At 35.6% G+C, this 22,702-nt stretch overlaps 1 protein-coding gene across 1 annotated transcript; it reads right to left on the reverse strand.

Moving 5' to 3' along the window:
- Positions 1 to 385: 385 nt before the first annotated feature.
- On the reverse strand, positions 386 to 22,702 carry LOC120486758 (uncharacterized). The gene is made up of 8 exons (XM_089120777.1): positions 22,334 to 22,702; positions 20,320 to 20,616; positions 9,872 to 10,213; positions 5,660 to 5,974; positions 4,872 to 4,994; positions 2,851 to 3,171; positions 1,710 to 2,021; positions 386 to 1,466 (listed from the first exon to the last, which is right to left on the reverse strand). The coding sequence occupies exons 1-8, from the start codon at positions 22,377 to 22,379 to the stop codon at positions 1,396 to 1,398; spliced, it is 1,827 nt and encodes a 608-aa protein (XP_088976903.1). The 5' UTR covers positions 22,380 to 22,702; the 3' UTR covers positions 386 to 1,395.

The raw sequence follows: 22,702 nt of genomic DNA on the forward strand, positions 1-22,702 counted from the left end.
GAAAAAAGTAAGAAAAAAGCGGCTAAAAATGTTCTTTTACTTCACCTTCACACACAACTCACAAATTGAGAAGTAATTACTACAGTATAAATCTACTTCAAACTAAATAATGGAAGTTGATAGTGTAATTCTAATTTAAGCAGTGCTTTAAGTTTTCTTAAAAGTAATATTAATAACTAATAACTTTTTTAAAATGTTTTTCTTTATTGTCAGTGTCATTTGTTTGAGATTGTATTAGTCAATTGTTTTTATTCCAAGCAACTTTATTATTCCTTTACACACAAGTTTGACTTTGGTCTGAAAAACCAAAATGGTGTTTTAAGTGTTTTCCCAATTTTAGTTTGTGAGGATCAGGATGAGCATAAACCAGACAATAGACTCAACATTTTGTTTTTTGTGGTTTATTTATATTGTTTTATTCAGTAACAGCATGAAGTGAACGCTTGTGCGTCCGGCTCAAATCAGCAAATACAAAAGATTCAAGCTGAAGCTTCTCTAATAAAATGAAATAAAAGAACAATCAGAAATCAATAATTTCACACAACAGAATATCAGAGTTTACAAATTCACATTCACATCTGATCTGAGAGACACAGATGGGCAGATTCACTTCAGATTATACAACATAAAAAATTATACAAAATAAGTGCAATTATGTATGATAAAAAAGAGAGATTATAATATAAGTAAATATAAGGCAATAATACTTGAGTAACATAAATGTGCAGATCATTTCTGCAATAACAGCGGCACAGAGTTTCACTCAGAGATGAACAAACACTGAAACAGCTTCAGTTAAACTGTTTCTAGAAACTTCTAGAAGTGAAGAGACTGTTAAAGTATCTAAAGCTCAGGATTAAACATGCTTGATATATAAAACACACACATTAGTCTGAGAAATACTGGTTCAGCACACACACACATTCTTCTGATATAGTCTATCCATGATATTTCTCATCAGATATTTGGCTAATAGATGCAGAAACACAAACTGGTTTATCCAGAATGTATTATATGCAATGAGTAACAGGCTTGACACGTGAGATTTTGATTAGATTTACATTAGAGGATGAAATAAAGATGAGAGTTAGTCTAAAGATCAGTATGAAGAACATGAAATATGTCTGTATGTTCAACTGTTGTTAAACTGCAGCTCAACATCACACACACACACACACACACACACACACACACACACACACACACACACACACACACACACACACACACACACACACACACACACACACACACACACACACACACACACACACACACACACACACACACACACACACACACAGCTAGATCTTCTTCATAGGGGGTTTAGAGACTCACATCAGGAGAAATCTGATTTTTATTGACTTTGAATGTTGATGATGTCACAGTCTGGAGTCAGGGAACATCTCTTCTCTTCAAAGGCACATTCTCCTCTGGTTTATTTCTGAAATCAGTGGGATCTGAAACTAACACACGAGACAGATCATGTTAAAAGAAAAGCTTTGCTTATATATTTATAGTAAGGATGAGTTGACTTTGAATGTATTATTTGCATTTAGATTTCTTAATATAACACAATCATGTACAATTATACACACACAGTGACAGAAATCAGAGTGTCATCACACAACTCAGTCTTTCATCTAAATGTCTGACAGGGTTGATCTAAAATAAGATTATTATTATACTGAAATATTTGATTTACTCACTGACTTTGATCCTGAATAAAGTAGTTTTCATTGTTTCTGTTCCAATTATGTATAGCACATAAATCCCAGCATCTGAGGGTCTGATCTTATTGATGGTCAGTGATACGGTCTGATGATCCAGCTTCAGTCTGTCTTTGAATATTTCATCACCAAATGGTGAGAATTTCTTAGTCTCTCTAGTGATTATAACTAACGGAGTGTATCCAAACAGCCACTGGATCTGTCCATCCTCTATGTCAGCAGTAACATCAGTCTCCAGTTTGACAGATTCTCCCTCCTTCACTCGCTTGTTCACTATTTCATGTGTCTTATCTACACATACAGAGAAACAGAGAACAGAAAACAGAGAACAAGAAAACAGTAGGAAAAACAACATGGATCAATTCCTTCATACCCAAAAACCTAAAATGTACTCATTTTATAAATAAAAGTAATGTAATTTCTCATTATATATACACAACTGAATGGTAGTAAAAATCTATTTAAAAAAAAGTCAAACGGCCCTAATTCTTATGCGTGTTGTGATGCGTGTGTGTTGGACCAATCATATTCTCTGATTCATGTGTTGACATCAGTGTTTAATTGTGTTCATGCCAGGAAACAATATCATTTTTATTGAATATCATGTTTGATTGTGGTTTGTTTTACATTCCTCTTTGTTTTCTCTTCTTATTGTTCCAGTAATAATGGTTTTATCCCGATTAACTCTACACTTTATATATTTATAGTGGTGAGCTTGAGAAACTGCTGATCATTTTTACTTTCAATAAAAAGACTGATGAGATTTGATTGAATGATTTTCTTGAGCTATAATGTGTTTATGATTAATAATGTGCCGTCACTGAATGTTTCACTGTCAGATAGTCATGGAGGTCTTCAGTGACACACAAACACACAACGCATGGATCTGGTTTAGTGCAAAATAATTATAACATTAATCAATACTCATTTGATTTAAAACTGATTTGAAATGAAACACTGCCTATATATACAGCATTATAGATCACATTATGCTTCAATAGTTGTGCTGAAGACTGTGCATATAATACAATTTAAGCAAATAAAACCCATAGTCCTTCATTTAATAAATTCATCTGATTTAAAATAAAATCATTATTACCTAAATATTTGAGTTACTCACCAAAGACAGAAACACGGAACCTCTTTATTAAAATATTTCCCGATCTGTTGATCTGTAGTTGATATTCTCCAGAGTCTGCGTTTCTGGTGTCTTTGATGGTCAGAGATCCAGTCTGAGGATCCAGCTCCAGTCTGCCTTTAAAACTCCCATCAGGAAGATCATCATGTACAGTGAAACTATCAGCACCGCTTTCCCTTTCAGCAATACAACAGCCTCTAAATATCCACTGTATTTCCCAATCTTTCTGTACTTTATCATCACCAGGGATCAGAGTGAGAGGTTCTTCCTCCATCACTGACAGCACAATCGTTTCATAAGCCCCTTCACATCAGCAAACAGAAACAGAGAAACACAGAACAGACATTAGCTGGGGAAGAAAAACAATAAAAGCAGAAAGGAATAAAATCAACATGATCATTCACTCCACATCTGACACTCAATGACTGATCATTAAACCCTGAAGCACAGTCACTATATAAACTAACACATTATCTGAAATACTTCAACATTATTCATAGCCTGTGTTTTATCTGTGTGTTTTGTGTTGTATTCATCCTTAATGAAGTGATTTTTGTTTTAAATAAAAGTATCTGCTAAATGTGTAAATGTGTTTCATGTTGGGTAGTCAGTTTCTGATTTTAATCACAGGTTTTGTTTAATACGTTGTTTATTATTTTAGCATCTGTGACACTCAAAGATATTGCTATGTATTTCCTATCATTTAAATACATCTATAACTTCTCTATTAAGAGTTCCCATCTCTTTGGTATGAAAAGCATCATAAACTACTCTGAGCTGGCTTAACCTTTGACCTTGACCAGATGAAGCGTTCACAGAACCTGAGTGAAAGCAGTCAGGATCAGATCAGTAATGATTGACACACAAGTCTACTCAGCGATCTGAATGTGGACGTTGCACAGAAGTCTGTTGTTAAAGCTGGTTATAAATAAAGAAAACTTCATGCATTTTAAAAAGTGTGGCACTCCAATTAATGTCAGTAAATGTAAGGATTTCAAACTTCCAGTTGACAATACCCAATTGTCCCGTTCTGGCCAGGTGCGTAACTTGGGTGTGATTTTTGATGCCCAGTTAACTTTTAATTCACATTTTAAAACCATAATGAAAGTTGCTTTTTTCCATCCGAGGAACATTGCACGTGTTAGTCCATTTCTCTGTAGGCCTGATGCACAGAGGCTTATCCATGCCTTCATCACAACAAGGCTTGATTACTGTATTTCTCTCTTGGGAGGTTACAATATATTCAAAACTCGGCCGCACGTGTCTTGATTCATACATCCTCACGCCATCACATTACACCTGTGCTTCAGCAACTGCATTGGCTTCCAGTTCAGCTACGTAATGATTTTAAGATTCTGCTTTTAACCTGTAGAGCAGTACATGGGTTGGTCCAGATTACACCTGTGATTTAGTTACTCCATCCACTCCTGCTCGCTCTCTCCGCTCTGCTCTCTCTCTCTCTGTGTCAGCCTCATTGTAAATTAAAAACCGTGGGGAGAAGGGCCTTTTCCTACAACGCACCAAAGTTATGGAGCACATTACCTACAACTATTAGTGATGCTGACTCTCTGGATTGTTTTAAGAAACTTCGTAAGACACATCATTATAGTCAAGCTTTCAATTTATTTTTGTTGTATTATTTTTATCCTCATGTTTGATTGTTTTGTTCTGTACTGTAGCGCTTTGAGTCTGAGAAAGGCACATTACAAATAAAATGTATTATTATAATTATTATTATTACTATGAAATAGTTATATAAAAATACATTCATAGCCCTTCATTAACTAAAACAAACCCACAGGTCAGTGCTCTTTAATATCTGTGTATTAATGATGTTTCTTTCTAACACTGCTTTTATGAGAAAACTACAACACAACACACGCACACACACACACACACACAAATGTAAAGTGTAAACATGATTATGAACAAACATTTTACACTTTAATCTCTACTGTATCATAAAGCTCAGTTTCTCTTACTTTATCAGCTGTAATACTCACATGCTATTAGTTTAGAGATCTTGCGGCGATAGTAAAACTGAACACCAGCAGCTCCAGCAGCTACACACGCCAGCAGAACAACAATAACGATCCCTGCTTTAGCTCCTGCAGACAGACCTGGATCTGTGATGATAAAGAGAGAGTCATCAGTGTGAGTGAATCTGTCAGTCTGATCTACTTAAATATGAATCTGATTCTGTAAAAGATGAATCATAAATGAGTAATTTCAGAGATCATGATTCTCCTTTTCACTGTTCATCTTCTGTATTTCTGTTTTACTGCCGGTGTTTGATGTGAACACACGACTGATCTCAATGAAGATATTCATTGAACAGTAATTCAGATTAACCCGTTTAAAAACCTTCAGACACATGACAACAGTGTTAAAGCATTTACTTCAGATATCATGAGCTCTGGCATTTTATTTTCTTAGTTAGGAGTCTGAGAAAATTATAAATACTTGTATTAAAAATGAGAGAAAACAGAAATACTTGCGATTTTGGTTTGATCATCAGAGTAATGAATTTTATCAATGTTATCAATCATTTAAATACAACTAAAATTAATAAAATGTTGAGACATTGTCAGTTAAAATTATAATATTCAAATAATATCTTAGTCTTTTGCAGCAAAATCTTAAACAGTTCAAGACACAGAGTTTATTTTTAACTATTTAAATTCAGTTTAAAGTAGTGCTAACTTGTGCTGTCTTTATTTAACTAAAGGGTTTTTCTCAGAGCTCATCAACAACAGGATCATCTACATATTGGCAGAAACGATCGACTCACAAGTGACAGAAACAGCGATTCTCCTGTATATAGTGTGTCTGATGCTGCTGATCTTCAGTTCATAGAGTCCAGAGTCTGTGTATGTGGTGTCTGTGATGTTCAGAGATCCATTCTGACGATCCAGTTTCAGTCTGTCTCTGAATCTCCCATCAGGAACAACAGATGTGGAGAATCGACCGCTTTTTTTACTTATTTCAGCTATTTGAGAGTGTCCAAACATCCACTGCATTAAATCTACTCTCTGTATGTCAGTTAGACCAGAGTTTAGAGTGACAGGTTCTCCCACTAACACTGATAGTGCTGACTTAATTTCCCCTGTAATACAAACACATGAAGATCATTGACAAACACACACTCAGAGCATGCCTACAGAAAGTCAGTTAACACATCTCACAATAATAAAGCTCAAGTAAATCAGAGTTTAATTACTACAACAAACCTTCACTAGTCAAAAAGGCACATTTAAGTCTAATAGGACATTTCCTGGGACAGAAAATTAAAAAGAGAAACATGTTCATGATGAAATGATAGAAGGAAACATAAGTTTATTGAATACTAAACACTCCAAGTGGCTTGCAACGTATGTGTGTGGGGGGGCCTCCATTTACTATTAATAAAAATATATAATTTTATTAATACCTGTAAAAATGTCTAATCAAAAATAATAATAAATATAATGAAAAATAATGATTCAGTATTTAAGCTCGCTGATTGATTGTTTACAGCAGATTAAAAATGATAAAATGTTATCAGGAAGGTCGCGGAAAAGAAAAAGTGCAGATGTTTCTTCATCTACAAGCAAGAATAAATCAGAAACACTTTACAATAAGGTTTCATTAGTTAACATGAACTAAGAATGAACATTAGTTCTACAGCTTTTATTAATTTGAGTATTTCAACGTTTACTAATACATTACTAAATTCAAACGTTTGTTAACATGAATACAGCATCAAGCTCATGTTTAGTTGTTGTTAGTTAATACATAAGTAGAGATAATTCCCTCCCCTTCCGGTGGACCACCATGGGACCTTATTTCGGAAAAATATTGAATGGTAGTCAATGGCGAGAGACAAGAAATATTTTGATCTGGTTTGAATTGTGCCCTGAATTACACATATGATGTTTGTCAATTTAAAATATACATTTAAAAGTAAAGAAAGTCGCAGTTTGATGTAAAACCGTTGAGGTATAAGACTGTGAAAATACGTAATTACAAAGACTACAAACCCCAAAGGCGCACATTTTCTCTCAATGAATGAAGCTAACTTTACTGAAGCTAACGTCTGTCATTGTTTCTACAGTCTTACGTTATAATCGTAACGCTACACCGTCATACCTGAGTGTTTTGTACCAGACTGCACACACATGGGCAGCGGATCTCGTTTCGCTTCTGGGAGATGTAGTTCATAGAGCGATTTTCACATAAAACTAAATGTTACTCTTCTGTTTTATGACAAACTGCGACGTTTTTGACTTTCAGAATTATCTTTTAAATTGACAAACATCATATGTGTAATTGAGGGCACAGTTCAGACGGAATAAAAAGATAAGTTGTCTCTCGCCATTGACTACCTTTCATATTTTTTCCAAAATAAGGTCCCATGAGCCGGAAGCGTGGGGGCGGGACTTAGGCTCTCTATAGGTTGTTATCTGAGAATAAACCCCAGACAGGAAGTCTTGCATCAGCGTGAAGGGGTTTATTTTGAGAGAACAACCGGCTGGATGTACATTATCCAGTGGGATGGTGAAGGAGCAGTGGATAAGACACATGCCTTTGGTGTGAGAGACTCGGGTTCAAATCCACTGTGAGACACCAATGTGTCCCTGAGCAAGACACTTAACCCCTAGTTGCTCCAGAGGTGTGCGACCTCTGACATATATAGCAATTGTAAATCACTTTGACTAAAAGCATCAGCTAAATGAATAAATGTAATGTAAATGTAATCCTGTTTATTACACGGCTACTTGACACACAAGTAAATAATTAGAAACAAAATTTTGATCGAAGTCTAAATATTTTATTATCTCTTTAAACGCAACGCTTACACGGAGGGAGCAGCTGTTTGTTGAAACTGGACGGACATTTAAGAAATATGGTATAACAGCTACAGTCATACCACTTATTACACAGCATTTCACCACATTCATAATTGAGGAGATAAGAGATATTGATTGATCAAGCTCATATCCAGTCACTAATCATAGATTTTTGGCTATAGGCTCTGAATAGTACTGTACAAGAAAGACATTTCCCATGCCCCGGAAATGTTCATTTATATTAATCAATTAATAACCAATATTGAGGGTTCACAGGATGAACTGGGTAATTGGTTGTAATGTTAATGCAGCTACATGAAGTTAATCAAAGATTAACTGATCCAAATATTCATAATCATTATAACACGTTATGATTGAGTCACGTTATGACTTTATGGTAGGTGCTTTTGACCCAATGAGCATTTCACGGTCCAATAGTCATGCCTTAACTGCATTGTCTTGCATCCTTCTCATGGGCATTTCATAATTTTTGACTTTTTCAGTCTTTTGATTTAGTCTGTTTTTTTGGGCTTATTTTATCTGTAAAAGAAAATGTGCCTTGTTACGTCCCCAGAGAACTGGGTACGTATTATAGTGATTTTCTTTTCTGGCATTGCTTGTGGTTCTTGTGTTTTTCTTCTTACAGGTAAGATGGCTTCTGTAACCATTCCAGCAACTGATTGGTGGTTCAACGGCTGATTGGATCTTGGAACTCCTCCTACTCGTCAGTGGCTGCAGCTGGCTGGGCTCTTTAAAAAGCCTAGTTTTGGATCTGTTCATTCTCTGCTCTGGGCTTTGCACTCGGTTCCTGCTGTTGATGTGGTTGGTATCCCTTTTTGGGAAACATTGTGAGTTGTAGATAACTTTTTTTTGTTGTCTATTTTGAGAGTAGGATTGGAACATTTGATAATACTTTTGATAATGTTGTAATCTGATTTGTTAGCTAGTAACACTAGCTTTGTGTTCCACTTTTGGAACTTGAGCAGCAGGACTGAGTTTGTTCTTTGTGAATTATTATTATTATTATTTGTGTTAACTTCTCTTTTCTTGTTCTTTGTTTTATAGGGAGTTGGGGGAGTAGATTTAGAGCTACCCCGGGGTATACATCACCCGTAGGCATACTTCTCTGTCTATAAACACCAGTTAGACCTGGGTGGACCACCATCTGTAATTTTGGTTAGGGCGCCTTGATCGTGTGCCAGATAGGTGATGTGTATAATTAGTGTAGGTTAGGGGTGGGGTATTTTTGTTTATTTCTTTTCTTTGGTTTGTCCAGCTCTCCCCTTTCTCCCTTAAATTTGTTTATCATTTACATTATTACCGTGACAAAAATAAAAACACTGTTTGTACGGTATTTGGAATTTGTTTCCTTTTCTCGCACCACGACTCCATTCCTCTTTTGCTGGCATTTGTGGGTCTGAGCAGAGGGTTATCAGGTTCCCCTCCCTTTTTGGGGGCTGGAACGTAACATGCCTAATAATTATGCACACCTGAATATAAGGTGTTGGGGGGGGAAAAAAAATCCAGCCTACATTAACAATTATATAAATGATCAAATACAAAATTATTGGTAGTAAAGATAAATATGGTTTGGAATAAGTTAAATGTGCCTGAAAAAATTATGATAAAAAAAAAATCATCATGTCTAATAATTGTGCACACACTGTATAGCTAAAACAGTAAATATGAATCTGGTTCTGTTTAATTTTTTTTTTTTTTTGCACTCTCTAATTAATAATATTTTTATTCTTTTTTTAATAATAAAAAATGGCATGGTATAGTTTTAGATGCATGCTTAAAGTTTAACAGTTAATAATTTCAGTTAACAAATGTATAATAATCAAGTCTTGTACAATAATGTTAATTTTAATTAGTCTGTAAAGGGCCGCTTTTATCCAAAGAGATTAGCAAGTAAGGACACACTTTCACTGGTGTTTGTGAACTGATGAAGAATGATTCAGATCTCCACTTTTCACTTAATTCACCAAATGATGTATGACATTAAGCACTCGATTCTGAACATCACTTCAGTATAATCATCAAGTGTTTGAGGAAAACTAAACTAAACTCCCACATACATATTTCTTAGCCTTATTTTTGTGCAAATAAATGTTCATTTAAGCTATTCTAGGGTGCTGGGATTTATTATTACTATAAAAGAGTTGATAACTCACCACTGGCAGTCACGTTGTATGACTTATATATGGTGTATCCGCTGCTGCTTTTCCTAATACCAGCTTCATAAAATCCAGAGTGTTTGATTTCAATTTTCCAGATGATCAGAGATCCAGTCGTATAGTCCAGCTCCAGTCTGTCTCTGAATCTCCCATCAGGACCATCAGATTTGGAGAAGATGCCAGTCTTTCTATTGATTTCAGCTATAGGAGTGTTTAGATTTAGATCTCCAAACCTCCACTCTATCACATCATCTCTCTGTATAATAGTACCAGAGTTCAGAGTGACTGAATCTCCCACCATCACTGACACTGACTTCACTTCATCATCACCAGACACAACTGAAGAAGAAAGAGAAAGAGATTCAGTCAGAGGAATACATCAGTCTGTTGTTCTTTTGATAGTTGATAGCTGTTCCTTACATCAGTGGTTCCCAAACGTTTTGAAAGCATGACGCCAAGTAACGTTTTTTCCCCACGGCACCCCAAATCAGTTAAACTAAACATACATACATACGTATGTTTCATAGAATTATGAAAATAGCATATACATTATCGAATTTATTAAAATGTTGTCAATTATCCACTTTTTACACTCACTGAAGTTAGCTGAGCAGTGTGTGGGACATGCCCAAGTCACATGGCTACATCCAATCAAAGAAAATGGTATAAAATGAGGAAAAACACATTTCAAGAGATTTATCATTGTACTTCTATAGTGTGTAAATGTTTGTTGATTTATCATATAACCTCAGTATTTCATTATTTTGCATTATGATCACAATAACTGAGTGATTCTGATGAGGACACCAAAGGCACTTTATAGTGATTTTGACCCATATATTCAATTAAATCTAGATGAGCAAACAACAAATTAAAGGTTCACTTCACCCATTTGCATTAAGCTTTGTATCTTTAGAAACCCAGTCATATTTTTGAATGGTCGGTTTAGTCCCTTATTTTCCCCTGAGATGGGAGAAATAAGGATTTAAGTGTTTTACTTCCTGCTTATCGTGACGTAAAAAATCGTCATTTTGCGTCACGATAAGCAGGAAGTCATTTTGCGTCATTTTGCGTCACGATAATCATCGTCATTTTGCATCGTCATTTTGCGTTGTCATCGTCATTTTGCATCACGATAAGCAGGAAGTCATATTTCATTAGAAAGAGTATAAACGCTCAGTGTAATTCACTAATGAGTTTGCCAATATAACGTTAACGGGGTTTGTTGTGGAAAGGAGGCGGGAACCGAGGAACATTTAAAGATTTTAATAGTAAAATGAAAAAATACAAAACAAAAGTATAATCCAGCAGGCCCTCATTGACGACTGCTGTAACGTTACACACAACAGAAACGAAACATCATACAATCAGGCCTGTTTCTCTCTCGATCTGCCGTCGTCGCTCCCTGTTTTATGCTTTCGCTCCTCCGTGAGACACACGAGACCGGCGCGTCTCACAGGTGTCTTTCTTTATCACCTCGCGCAGCGCACCGTCCTCTTACATCCCTCGCTCTCGATCGTCCTGCTCGCCACAGCTAACTAGACATTTTGTGTGAAATGAATTTCAAACTCTGGTGACAGCTAATGTTAGCGTTGTAGACAGAAGAGTGAATTCCATTACCCAGACTCTGTTTGCGCTATTCCTGATTAGTGGGTGTGGCTTGCGGAGCTGTGCAATGCGGTGCATTGTGGGACTTGTTGTCTTACATACAAATGCGCCCCTCGGGTCTTTTCTCAGTCAAGAGGGCACCAAATTCAAAAATTTCGACTACATATATGATCCACTTTCAATAAAGATTAATGTTGAAATGGGTGAAATCCTCCTTTAAGCATAAACAGCAACATTATTTATTATGAATGCATCACAACTGAGATAGGCCAAACACTGTGTCCTAACCAGACAAGACGTTCTATAAAATATATTTAATGTTAAAAGCGTCTGTGTGAGTTTGAATATCATTTTGTTTATTTTATAGCCGCACGGAAAAGAACAATTCAGATCTTCAAAAAATAAATAAAGGTGAACAGGAATGTTCAAAATGTCAACTCATTGTTAACAGAAAAGGGTATTTTATGACAATTGTTTCAGTGATTTGAACCAATTACTTTAAGTGGGAATCATTGGAATAGTAACAACTCCAATATATTTTTTCTTTAATTTCTCATTTGCTTTGTTTTCTGAACTTATGACTTAAAGGAAACTAAAATATCTGTGCATGGGACTGTGTCGCGGGCCTTTTAATGGGGTAGGCTACATGTGTCTGCGACACTTATTTAGGGTTTATTCGTTTGGACATGCTCATATGTTGCGGTTTTGATATTATATGGCAGGATAGTAATTTTAGGCTGTTTAAGTTGGAGAAAAAGCTGAGATTCTGTGGCAACCCTTGCCAGTTGTTACGGCACCCATGGGAACTATTGCCTTACATAACGGTCTTAAAAGAAGAAAGCAAACTCATTTTGTCTTCAAATTAAACACTTTCAATACAACATCTAACCTCAGTTAATTCTCAATAAATGCTTATAGATATCTGTATCAGTACAAATAAAGTCAGTCTGGTTAGTAAGCTGGTTATGTTGTTTGTGGAGTTGTTTAATCCTCCTCTGCCGAGATCTTCACAGATTTAATGTCTTTTCTCTTTAGTGGATTTCATCTAAGACTGTGGCTGAAGTCAGTTGTAGTTTTTGTGTTTTTTTTTGTCTTGTTTCTTCTCTTTCTGTAGCCCTCAAACCGTATTCACTTTATAATCCTTAATCCTGTAATTGTGGACAAATGTTGGCACAGAGGACTCAGGTGTGATCCTAATTTTTATTTATTATAAATGTTATATCACTGTCTTCGATAAAGTTTTTTCTATCCATTTATGGTGTTGGGGGGGGGGGTATTTTTTTAATTTATTTACTTCAAAAAGTACCATATTTTCTATGTAAATTATGCTTATTTTTATGTTTTATTTTTTTAATTTTTTTTAACTACATTAAAATATCATTCCAATAACTTCTTAGAGCTAAAACCTAGCTCTAAAAACAGCAAGCACACAAATTTATTTTACATGGATCCCCTAGGGGCGATATTTTTTTCCCCCCAGGATGGTGGGGGAAGGTCCCGCCTTTTTCGCCTCTGATTTGGTAGAAGGGCTCTCCTCCGATTGGTTGTTTGATTTGGCCACGAAACGTCATCTCACGTTCATGGCAGGCTGTCTGCTAGTCTGTTTTGACCCTACTCCTAAACCCAACACACACACACCTAAACCTACACAACACACACACTACTCCTAAACCTACCCAACACAGACAGACACACACACACACACACACACACACACACACACACACACACACACACTAACCCTACTTCTAAACTTAACCAAGCCAACACACACACACACACACACACTAACCCTACTTCTAAACTTAACCAAGCCAACACACACACACACACACACACAAATCAAATAACCAATCGGAGGAGAGCGGCGAAAAAGACGGTACCTTCCCCTTACCATCCTGGGGGAAAAAAAAATGCCGCCACCTGCGGCCACTTGATGAAACATGCTTAGTGTTATTCTGCAGTGTTTGCAGATTCATTCTACCTTATATGGTCTAGTTATCACATTTAGTATTAAGCTTACTGTTGCCCAGATCTGAAACGCAAATTAACATTAAAAGGATAAAAAAAATAATGAAACGTTGCAGTTTGGTTGGGTTTAGGCTCAGAAAATACTTGGTTGGGTTTAGGAAACAAAACTGACGCTGCAGGGCTTCCCACACTACATCGAACTGGGACCGAAAAGGGATCCCTGGTGCGGCACACACATATGTCACGACTTGGGAGTGAGAACGGGTTGGTATAAACATAGCAACCGCATTAGACTTCTGAATCCCCTCTGTGAATGTGCATATTATCACGATGGAGAACCCACATGCCAGTGCGTCAAAGATGAAAAATGGTGAAGGGGCAAATCTTTATATACACAGAGTCCTCCTGTGAATAAAGATTTGAGTTCAGTTGCGTTTGGGGCGTATCCAACTCCAATTTTGCTAGTTTGACGGCAGAAAAAAAAACGGGCGAACGGTTCAAAAGGGTCGTAGGATGCACCAATATCAGTGTCATCTCCCTTGTGAAGCCAGGTGTGCTTGTGCTTTGGCGCATTGCTATTATGATAGCCATGAATGGTGCTTTATGAAAATAAACAATTGACTAATTGAATTGCAGACTCACAGCAGAGAGCATAATGTGGACGTGATATAAAAACCACGTCTGATCATGAAGCCTCTGTTAGGCTACTCTGTTGCTCTGTAGTGTTATCAGTCTGTTAAGACACTATCTCTAATGAAAAGTCTGGATCCTCGTTGTGCTGCGTTAATATCTCATATCTCTCCCACACTGGTTTCTTTATTTTGTGTTTTATTGATGTGTGAGTGTTTTAACGATTTACTTCGTGATCAGAGAGACTGCTGTCGGTCATTTTAAACGTCATGTGCCCAATAAAGTCACAACAAATATTTGGGGGTGTTTAAACTGTAAAAAATAAAAAAGCTGAAGTAATTAACTTGACATGACAGGGCAGAGGAACTAGAACTCCACTTTTAGCTTCTGAAATTATTGACCCGCTCTGAGCTCAGGAGTCAGGACTGATCAGAGGGACGGCTGCTTTACTCCAAACAGTTTCTCTGTATGAACTTGGACTGTGTGTGAGAGACCTTTTGGATGTGTAAAGAACACAGCACATCAGTTAATATAGATCCCGACCGATCCTGTCAGATTTAAATAATCAGTGAAGTTACGCTGTTGTGCCTCGTGCGTAAATGCGCACGATGTCATAGTAATGCGCCCCAACAAAAACAGTGTAAGCCTAACAACACCACATCAGGGGCCTGTTTCAGAAAGGAGGTTAAGTGAAAACTCTGAGTATGTTAACCCTGAAATGAGGGAAACTCTGGGTTTTCCGTTACAGAAAGGGGGGTATATCAAACCCGAGAAAGCAGAGTAAGTCAATCCTGTTTCTGAAAGAGAGGTAACTTATACTCAGAGTCAGTTACCATGGTAACTTACTCTGTGAACCTAACCTGGTCGGGAGCAGGTTTTCTTTAGTAAACCCAGAGTTTCTTGCGGTCTCCTCCCCTTTTTTAAAGAGGAAGTGCTGTTTAAACACCAACACTAAAATGTATTTACACATTCTTTAAGGAATATATATATATTGTTTGTCCATGGTTTAATTGACTAAATCTGTTTTGCAGCACTTTGCCAAAAAATAAAAGGATTAAAACATTTGCTAAACTTTTATTTGATTACCACTGTTTTGGATAATATATTTCTATTAAATCATTGAAAAAATTGTAATAAAATTTAATAAGTTATTCATGATAAAAAATAAGATGTCAATCATAATCATAATCAATTATTGAAGTTAGTTGATATTATGTTTTATTGAACAAATGTTTAATTTATTTAACTGTCATTTTAACTGATGAAATTAATAACCGTAATTTAATAATGCAGTTTATATATTTAACAATTGTTTAATACCATAAACCGTGATATTTTCTGAGAAGGTTCTCATACTGTGAAACTCTCATACGTTACAACCCCACATGGGGGAGTCCCCCACCCCACCCCCGCTGTTAAACAAGTTACTCAGCAACTTTTACTCATGTTTTAAATTAACTACTTTTTACTTGAGTAGATTTTTTAGACTGGTATTTTTACTTTTACTTAAGTAAAAATGTATCAAAGTAATAGTAGACTACTTTAGGTTGAATAACATTCTTCCAGTTTCACCTCTGATATTATAACAGTTACTCTAAAATAGTTATGAATTATTAACAACAAATGACATCTTCAACGGTGTAGTTAGATTAATGTAATAATTACTATCTCTAGAAAGTATTGGTCTACATATTACTAAATCTATTAACCTCAACCACTTGATTAATACAAGGAGGAGAGACAAGAAACTGCACTTTTAATGCTTTCAAATTAACAATATACAATTGCATGAATTATTCTTGAATTGATCAAAGTGTGTAGAGGGAGAAGGTTATATAAAAATATACCTTTTAAAAATGTATGCTAAATCCACTATTGTTTTATACTGAATTGGTCTATAGTTTATGCAGTAGCCTATTTAATGTAATTGCATCATATTTTATTTTAAATTAAAGAAGAATTAAGAGTAATCCCTTTAATTAAATTACAATATTTAGATTACTTGGTAATTAATTATACCAAACACCTCTTTTTGTCTGGCGCTGTTGCCATGGTGACTCGTAATATCTGCGCTCCATTGATAATGGCTTTTTATAGCTGTGGTGCACGCGCTTAACTCAGAGTCAGTCAACTCAGAGTTGATTGAACTAACTCATTTCAGCTGTTCTGTAACTGAAAACTCGGGAGTTTCCCATCTCAGGGTAAGTCAACTCTGAGTTCAAGCTTTAACTCAGAGTTGGTTGAACCTCCTTATTGAAACAGGCCCCAGGTGTGATGAATCTTTATACACTGCAGGATCAACTCAGTGGAACTGTTTTCTCAAGTGGCTCCAGGTGATCACAGCTGACGGAGGTGCAGTGCGACACCTGCTGGTCATTTACTGTCAATACTTTTCGTGTGCTTGCCGTAGTTCGATGGCATCGATCTTTATAATATTGAGAACATGTTACTGTCCACAGCATTTACTAAAATAAACCTTAATCTGTGAGGCTAAATAACAGAAACACCTTTGTTTAATTCATTACAGTTTAACAACACAAACTAGGCTACATGCTCCAAACTGATCAAACTGTTGAATCGCCTCCTCTCATAAACTGTTAATCTCTTAATCATGATGGGGATTTATTGCATTATTTAATTAGTATTCATTAATAAACTTATCCAAGTGTGTATTTTTGTAGAGACATTGCATAAACTTAAGGCAAAGAGGGAGCTCCACAGCAGTAATGGAAATTATTTGGGAGAACCTTAATTTTGAAATGTAGCCTGAAGCACAGACATAACCGATGGAGAACACTATCCAATCAGAAGCGAGGGGTTGATAATGTCCCACCAACCAATGAAAGGAAATAAGGAGAAATAAATTTGTTTTGTCAGTAATAATGGAAAACGACATTGCGCTGAATTTCATTTTTTTTTTTATTAAAAAAAAAATTGAATGTTGGTTTTTCGTTTCAGGTCAAAATAAAAATAAATAAAAAAAACGGAAAAATGGCCTGTTTTTTTCCTTTGTTAATTATACCAAAAAAAACCAAACAAACGGTTAAAACGTACTTTGGTCGTACCTTGGTAAAGACGGTCCGTGTACTTTTTGAGCCCGTTCTCATCCTTAAGCGTCATATGTGACGCTATATGCAAAAACGGCGCTATACTACGCACATGGCACCCTTTATCGTTAATATAACACGCGAACCCAAGTCGTCATAAATCCTTTAGCATAATATGAGACTACCCTACCCTATCCCACACCTAAACCTAACCATCACAGCGCGTGTTATATTAATGATAAAGGGTGCCATGTGTGTAGTATAGCGCCGTTTTTGCATATAGCGTCACATATGACGCTAAAGGATGAGAATGCGTTGACTTTATCGTTCATTCATTATTCTATTTCGGAATGAAAGATGAAATTTAAAAAAGGGTGCAGCTTGGTTTTTTGTAAAAAAAAACAAAAAAAAAACAGAAATCGCTGTATTTTGTTTTCCAAATGTATTGTTGTCATCAAATAATAGTATTAGAAAATTGGGTGACATTTCTGATTGTTTTTTTTAAATGTAATATTTATTTGAAGGTTTATTGTATTTTATTTGACTCAGAGCCGGTGCCAGCGGAGGCTGATGAGGGGGCGTTCACATTGATGCACATCAACACTTTTTTGCTAAGTTTGATATTCTCCCGGCCACCACTTTTTAAAACATCTTCGCGGCACGGATGTACCAATACAAAGTAATAAAACATCTCCAGTTAACTTTCAGGCCATTCAATTTGTTCGTTTGTCAAATTAGAGTCGTTCTAGACTCTGAAATGTGTTGTTGTTGTTTTTTAATCAAGTGATCAAAGTGTTCGTTGCCGAAGTGATGATTATAAATATGTGGAATATAACACAGAGAGATTTTAATTGTTTATAAACAATTAATTACGGAACATAATTTAACAAGTTAAACCAAATCATCTGAGTAAGTTTCATTTTCCAGATCACAGAATGATAATGTCAAAACATAACCAACACTATCAGATCACACTTTTCTTTGTTCATTTGACTGTTATAAATCAATAACAGCAGACAAACAAAATTTAAAGTGAAAGTATAAATGTGTCAAGAGCCCAACTAAAGCAAACACTGATCTCCATAACGGTGACTTACAATTTGTGATTTTCTCCTTCAGTGATTCTGCTTGTGATCATCAGGTGTCTTTAATAATGCTCAATCATCACTAAATTAATCACTTAATTATCTCATTAACTTTAAAGGGGGGGCTTGACTGCGATTTCACTTTTTTCATTTTAAATAGTGTGTAATGTTGCTGTTGGTGCATGAACAGTATCTGCAAAGTTGCAGCGCTGAAAGTTCAGTGTAAGCAAAGATATCGTCTTTTAAAAATCAGGAAGTATATTGCCTACAAAAACGACTCGATTGGGACTACAGCTGGGTTATGGTACGTCACTAACCCACACATTTACATCAACCACTCCCTCAGAATATGCAGAAAAGGGCATGGCCATATTTCAGCAGCTCCAGCAGCTCGTCGAGTGTACTTCGTCAACAATGGATACAATTTATGTTCCTGAAAATGGCGATCGTAATCTAGCTCTCTGTGCTGCGCATTTACGGTAGACAGCTTCCAGAATCTCCACAAATTCAACACCGGATTCAACAAGAAACTGTTACTAAAACATGAAGCAGTTCCGACTTTAAAACCACAGTTGTTGGGCCACAACCTGTAAGTAGGCTAAGACTTAACCATTTTAAATGTATTTGCATGTATAATTCCAGACGTAACGTTAGCCTTGTGTTTTATTTTTTTCAAATGCCAGCGCTAGCTTTATTGCCACTAGGCTATTAGTTATGCTATTTTGTGTCTACGACAAACGCGTACAAACATGAATTTTGTATTGTGCTAATGTTGTAAATGTATTTTTCATGTATATATGTTTTATGACGTTATTTTCGATTTGATCAAGAACGTAAACTTGCCAACGCTGTTTGAGTATGACATTAGTAGCCAGTCAGTTGCTATTGATGCCAGTCAGATGCTATTGTGTTAAACAAACGTGTATAAAGTTAAAAAATGTAGCAAATTATCATTCAGAAACGTTTATTAAGAGCCGTGTGTGGTGAGGTTCTGTTTGACTCGCTTCATCGCCGCTTTCTCGGTCTGATTCTGCCTCAAACTGATACTGCAGTTCAATGCATATTTACATCTGGACCGGAGCTCATGACGTGCCTGTAAAGGTAATGGGCGTTAACTTTCCGGACAATGTAAGCGACAGTTTAGCCAATCACAACACACTGGAGCCCACGACGTGTTTCTGAGGGAGTGTTTTCATAGACTCAGGAAGTCAACCGCTCGTTCGAGGACAGAGGAGAGCGCGGCTTACAATAAAGGTGAAGTTTATGAAAAATAAGACTTTTTAAAAACGAAAAACCACGAATACATGTAATATTGCACCCCATAAACACAATCATGCAAAGAAAAAAAGCAGTCAACCCCCCCTTTAACACTCTTGAGTGTTAATTTAACACTCATATCTGCATCATTTCTTCCATCTGTAAGCAGGTGAAGGTGATTTACTACTAATCAAGGAACCGGCTTTACTGATTAGATGCGCATAACGATATCGTGCGATATATCGCCCAGCCCTACCTGTAACTATTGACTAATTATTTGGAAATCTGCTTTTCCTCCATCTTAGACCAGGTTCAACTCTATTGTCATTTTGAGAGCAAATGAAATACACAATCTTTGTTATCATTATTTGAAACATTCAAGATGAGATGATCTCTAGACATACATGTCTAAATTAATCTCAACGATACAAAATACAAATGTTCTCACAGCTGTTTTGAAGGTTATAATTTTTTCAAAGATTGATGAACTATTTACCAACATTACTGTATTTTAAATAAATATAAGTCTGGTGTAAATAAAAAAAAATAAAAAAAACTGGTGAATGTACTGATATGATAATTTTACCATAGAATTCAAATAAATATGATATCGGTTATTTTTCTTTATGATAAAGAAGATATTGAATGTTAAAGGGACTGTTTGTCAGTTTTCTTCTAACTTCTTAACTATTTTATTTATAAATATCTTATTTTAAACTGAAATTCTTTGTATAAATTACAGTTTGCCAGTAACATTTTGCATTTTGCAAAACATTGTGGGAAATATAAATTGTTCATAGGGTGTTAATTATGTATAGCAATTATTAAATTAAAAAAAGACACTCACCACTGACACTGAAAATCTTCTCTGAGGACCTTGTTTCACTGATGATATCTAGTTTATATTCTCCAGAGTCTGTGGTTCTGATGTTTGTGATCTTGAGATCTCCAGTCTGTTCGTCCAGCTGCATTCCGTCTCTGAACGCCACACTAGGACTGATGGATTTATCACTGATTTTAGCAATGCGGTTTACATTTAACCTCCATTCTACATCATCATCTCTCTGTATTTCAGTAACACCAGTGTGTAAAGTGACAGACTCTCCCTCAATGACTGACACTTTCTCTGCGTCACCAAACACACCTGGAGAACAAACAGAAATAGTCAGAAATTAAACAAAAAACACTCAGAAATCACGAGTCTTGTTGACTGATCAGTGGTAATAAATATCGCATGATTTGCAGCAGTCTGCATTAAATCTGAGTCTACACTGTTCTGTGTGCCCATGAGCCCATCATGTACACACACACACAGACACGCACGCACCAAGTTATATACTTAAAACTTATATAAAATATATACAAACTTATATAAAAGTTAAATAAAATATTTAGTATGGTTACAACAGATACATATTTGCATTTGAGGAACCCAAACTTAAAACTCACTCTTAATAACACTTACCCAAATGAGTATAGAAGTATTAGGCTATATATGTTTTAGTTTAGTCTCAAACAAACAATCGAATTTAATTCATTAGATTCATTGGAACTCAAGGAACATTTTCATACATAGTTTCTAGAATGATTGGCGAAAGTACCCGGATTTGGCATATTCGCACTGCAGGAACTAACGATTTTAGGCAAGGAAAGTTAATTTATATAGCACATTTCATACACAATGGTAATTAATAAGTGCTTTAAATAGAAGGAATTAAAATAATAATAATAAAAAAAGTTTTTAATAAAAAGGAAACAAAACAAAATACAATAACAGTCGGACGAACAGTGGCACAGTGCTCATTCAGTAAATGCATAGCTAAACAGATGTGTTTTGAGTCTGGATTTGAAGCTCAGTTAAAAATCTAACAATACTGCTCCTACCAAGTTATTGCCATCAATCTGTGCTCTCTCAATATGTATGCTTAAAACGAGAGAGCAAATTATTCTCCTTAAAGAATAATTGAATTTGCTCACAAACTATCATTTTCAATAGGCTACTTTGCTAAGATCTGGTAGCCATCTTATTGGTCGACTATTATGACCATTAAAACCCAGTGCTGCATTTTTCTAAAGATTGCAGCTTTCCAAGCTAAAAGAAAAATCCCTTTTCAATACTGATATTAAAGATATAGCAAACTGGTTCTGCCAAACAACATTTCTTCTCTTATTTTATCAACTTTATTTACGAAAAAAAAAACATTCAAATAATTTCCAATTTCATATGGTTTAAAAATTGTTAAAAATTAGTCACCTATATCAATAAAAAAAGGACTATCGTTGAGAATACTCCACGTTTTTATATACAATCATATTTAATTTTGAAAAACAATATTTTCTTTTTCCTATTCATTTTAGTTACTTGATTTCTTAATTTGCAATAGACTTCCCAATCCACCTTGTTCCATCCAACAAGCATTATTAACTTATGTACAAAATAATTCTTGTCTGAATCTGATTCTCTGATGATCTTTCATAAATTAGGCTACTTTTGGTTTCCTAAGTTTTCCAAGTGTTTGTTTGCGAAATAAAATATAACGTTTTACGCAAGTGCTTAAAGGCTTTAAACCGCTTAAACCCCAATGAATGCTGCTTGCCGCTTTAATCAGTAATTGTAATTATTTAAATTGTTGTAAGCTGACTGCATAGGCTACTAAAATATCATATAGGCTAGTCATTGTTATTGTCCACTAGCATACAAATGATGCCATACTACAGCTAGTGATTACAGTTGTTACATTTTGAAATTCAAAGAATAAGAAAATATTGAAAAGAAAATGCTCGTTTCCAGGGTAGAAAACGAAAACGAAAGTGCTGCAGCTATGTTTGAAGAAGAAGAAAAACACACAACAACAACTTACCCATTGCAAATAATAAGAAAAGAACACGTATAAGTGCGCTCTCCATGTTGATGTAGAGATGAGTGATGGATAGTAGATAATCGTAGAGTTATTAAAGTCGTCTTTTCTGTGAGTGTTTTCTGAGCCGCACCCTGCTGAACCAGAGATCTTGTTAGCTATATGAGACGACGAACAGGAAAAGAAAAACATTTAGGCCAACGTAGAGACGGTTGAGCCGATTATAGTATATCTTGATGATTAATATTATGCTGAAAGAGACAGGTCTAAATTGCTTGTTAATTTAAAAAACAATAAAAAGCGCAGTCCCGTTTTTAAAAATGGCTGATCCTTCCTGTATCAGATACAACCTACAGCGCCACTTACCAACGA

This window comes from Pimephales promelas, chromosome 2, assembly GCF_988280905.1.
Source record: "Pimephales promelas chromosome 2, fPimPro1.hap1.1, whole genome shotgun sequence".
NCBI classification, from domain to species: domain Eukaryota; kingdom Metazoa; phylum Chordata; class Actinopteri; order Cypriniformes; family Leuciscidae; genus Pimephales; species Pimephales promelas.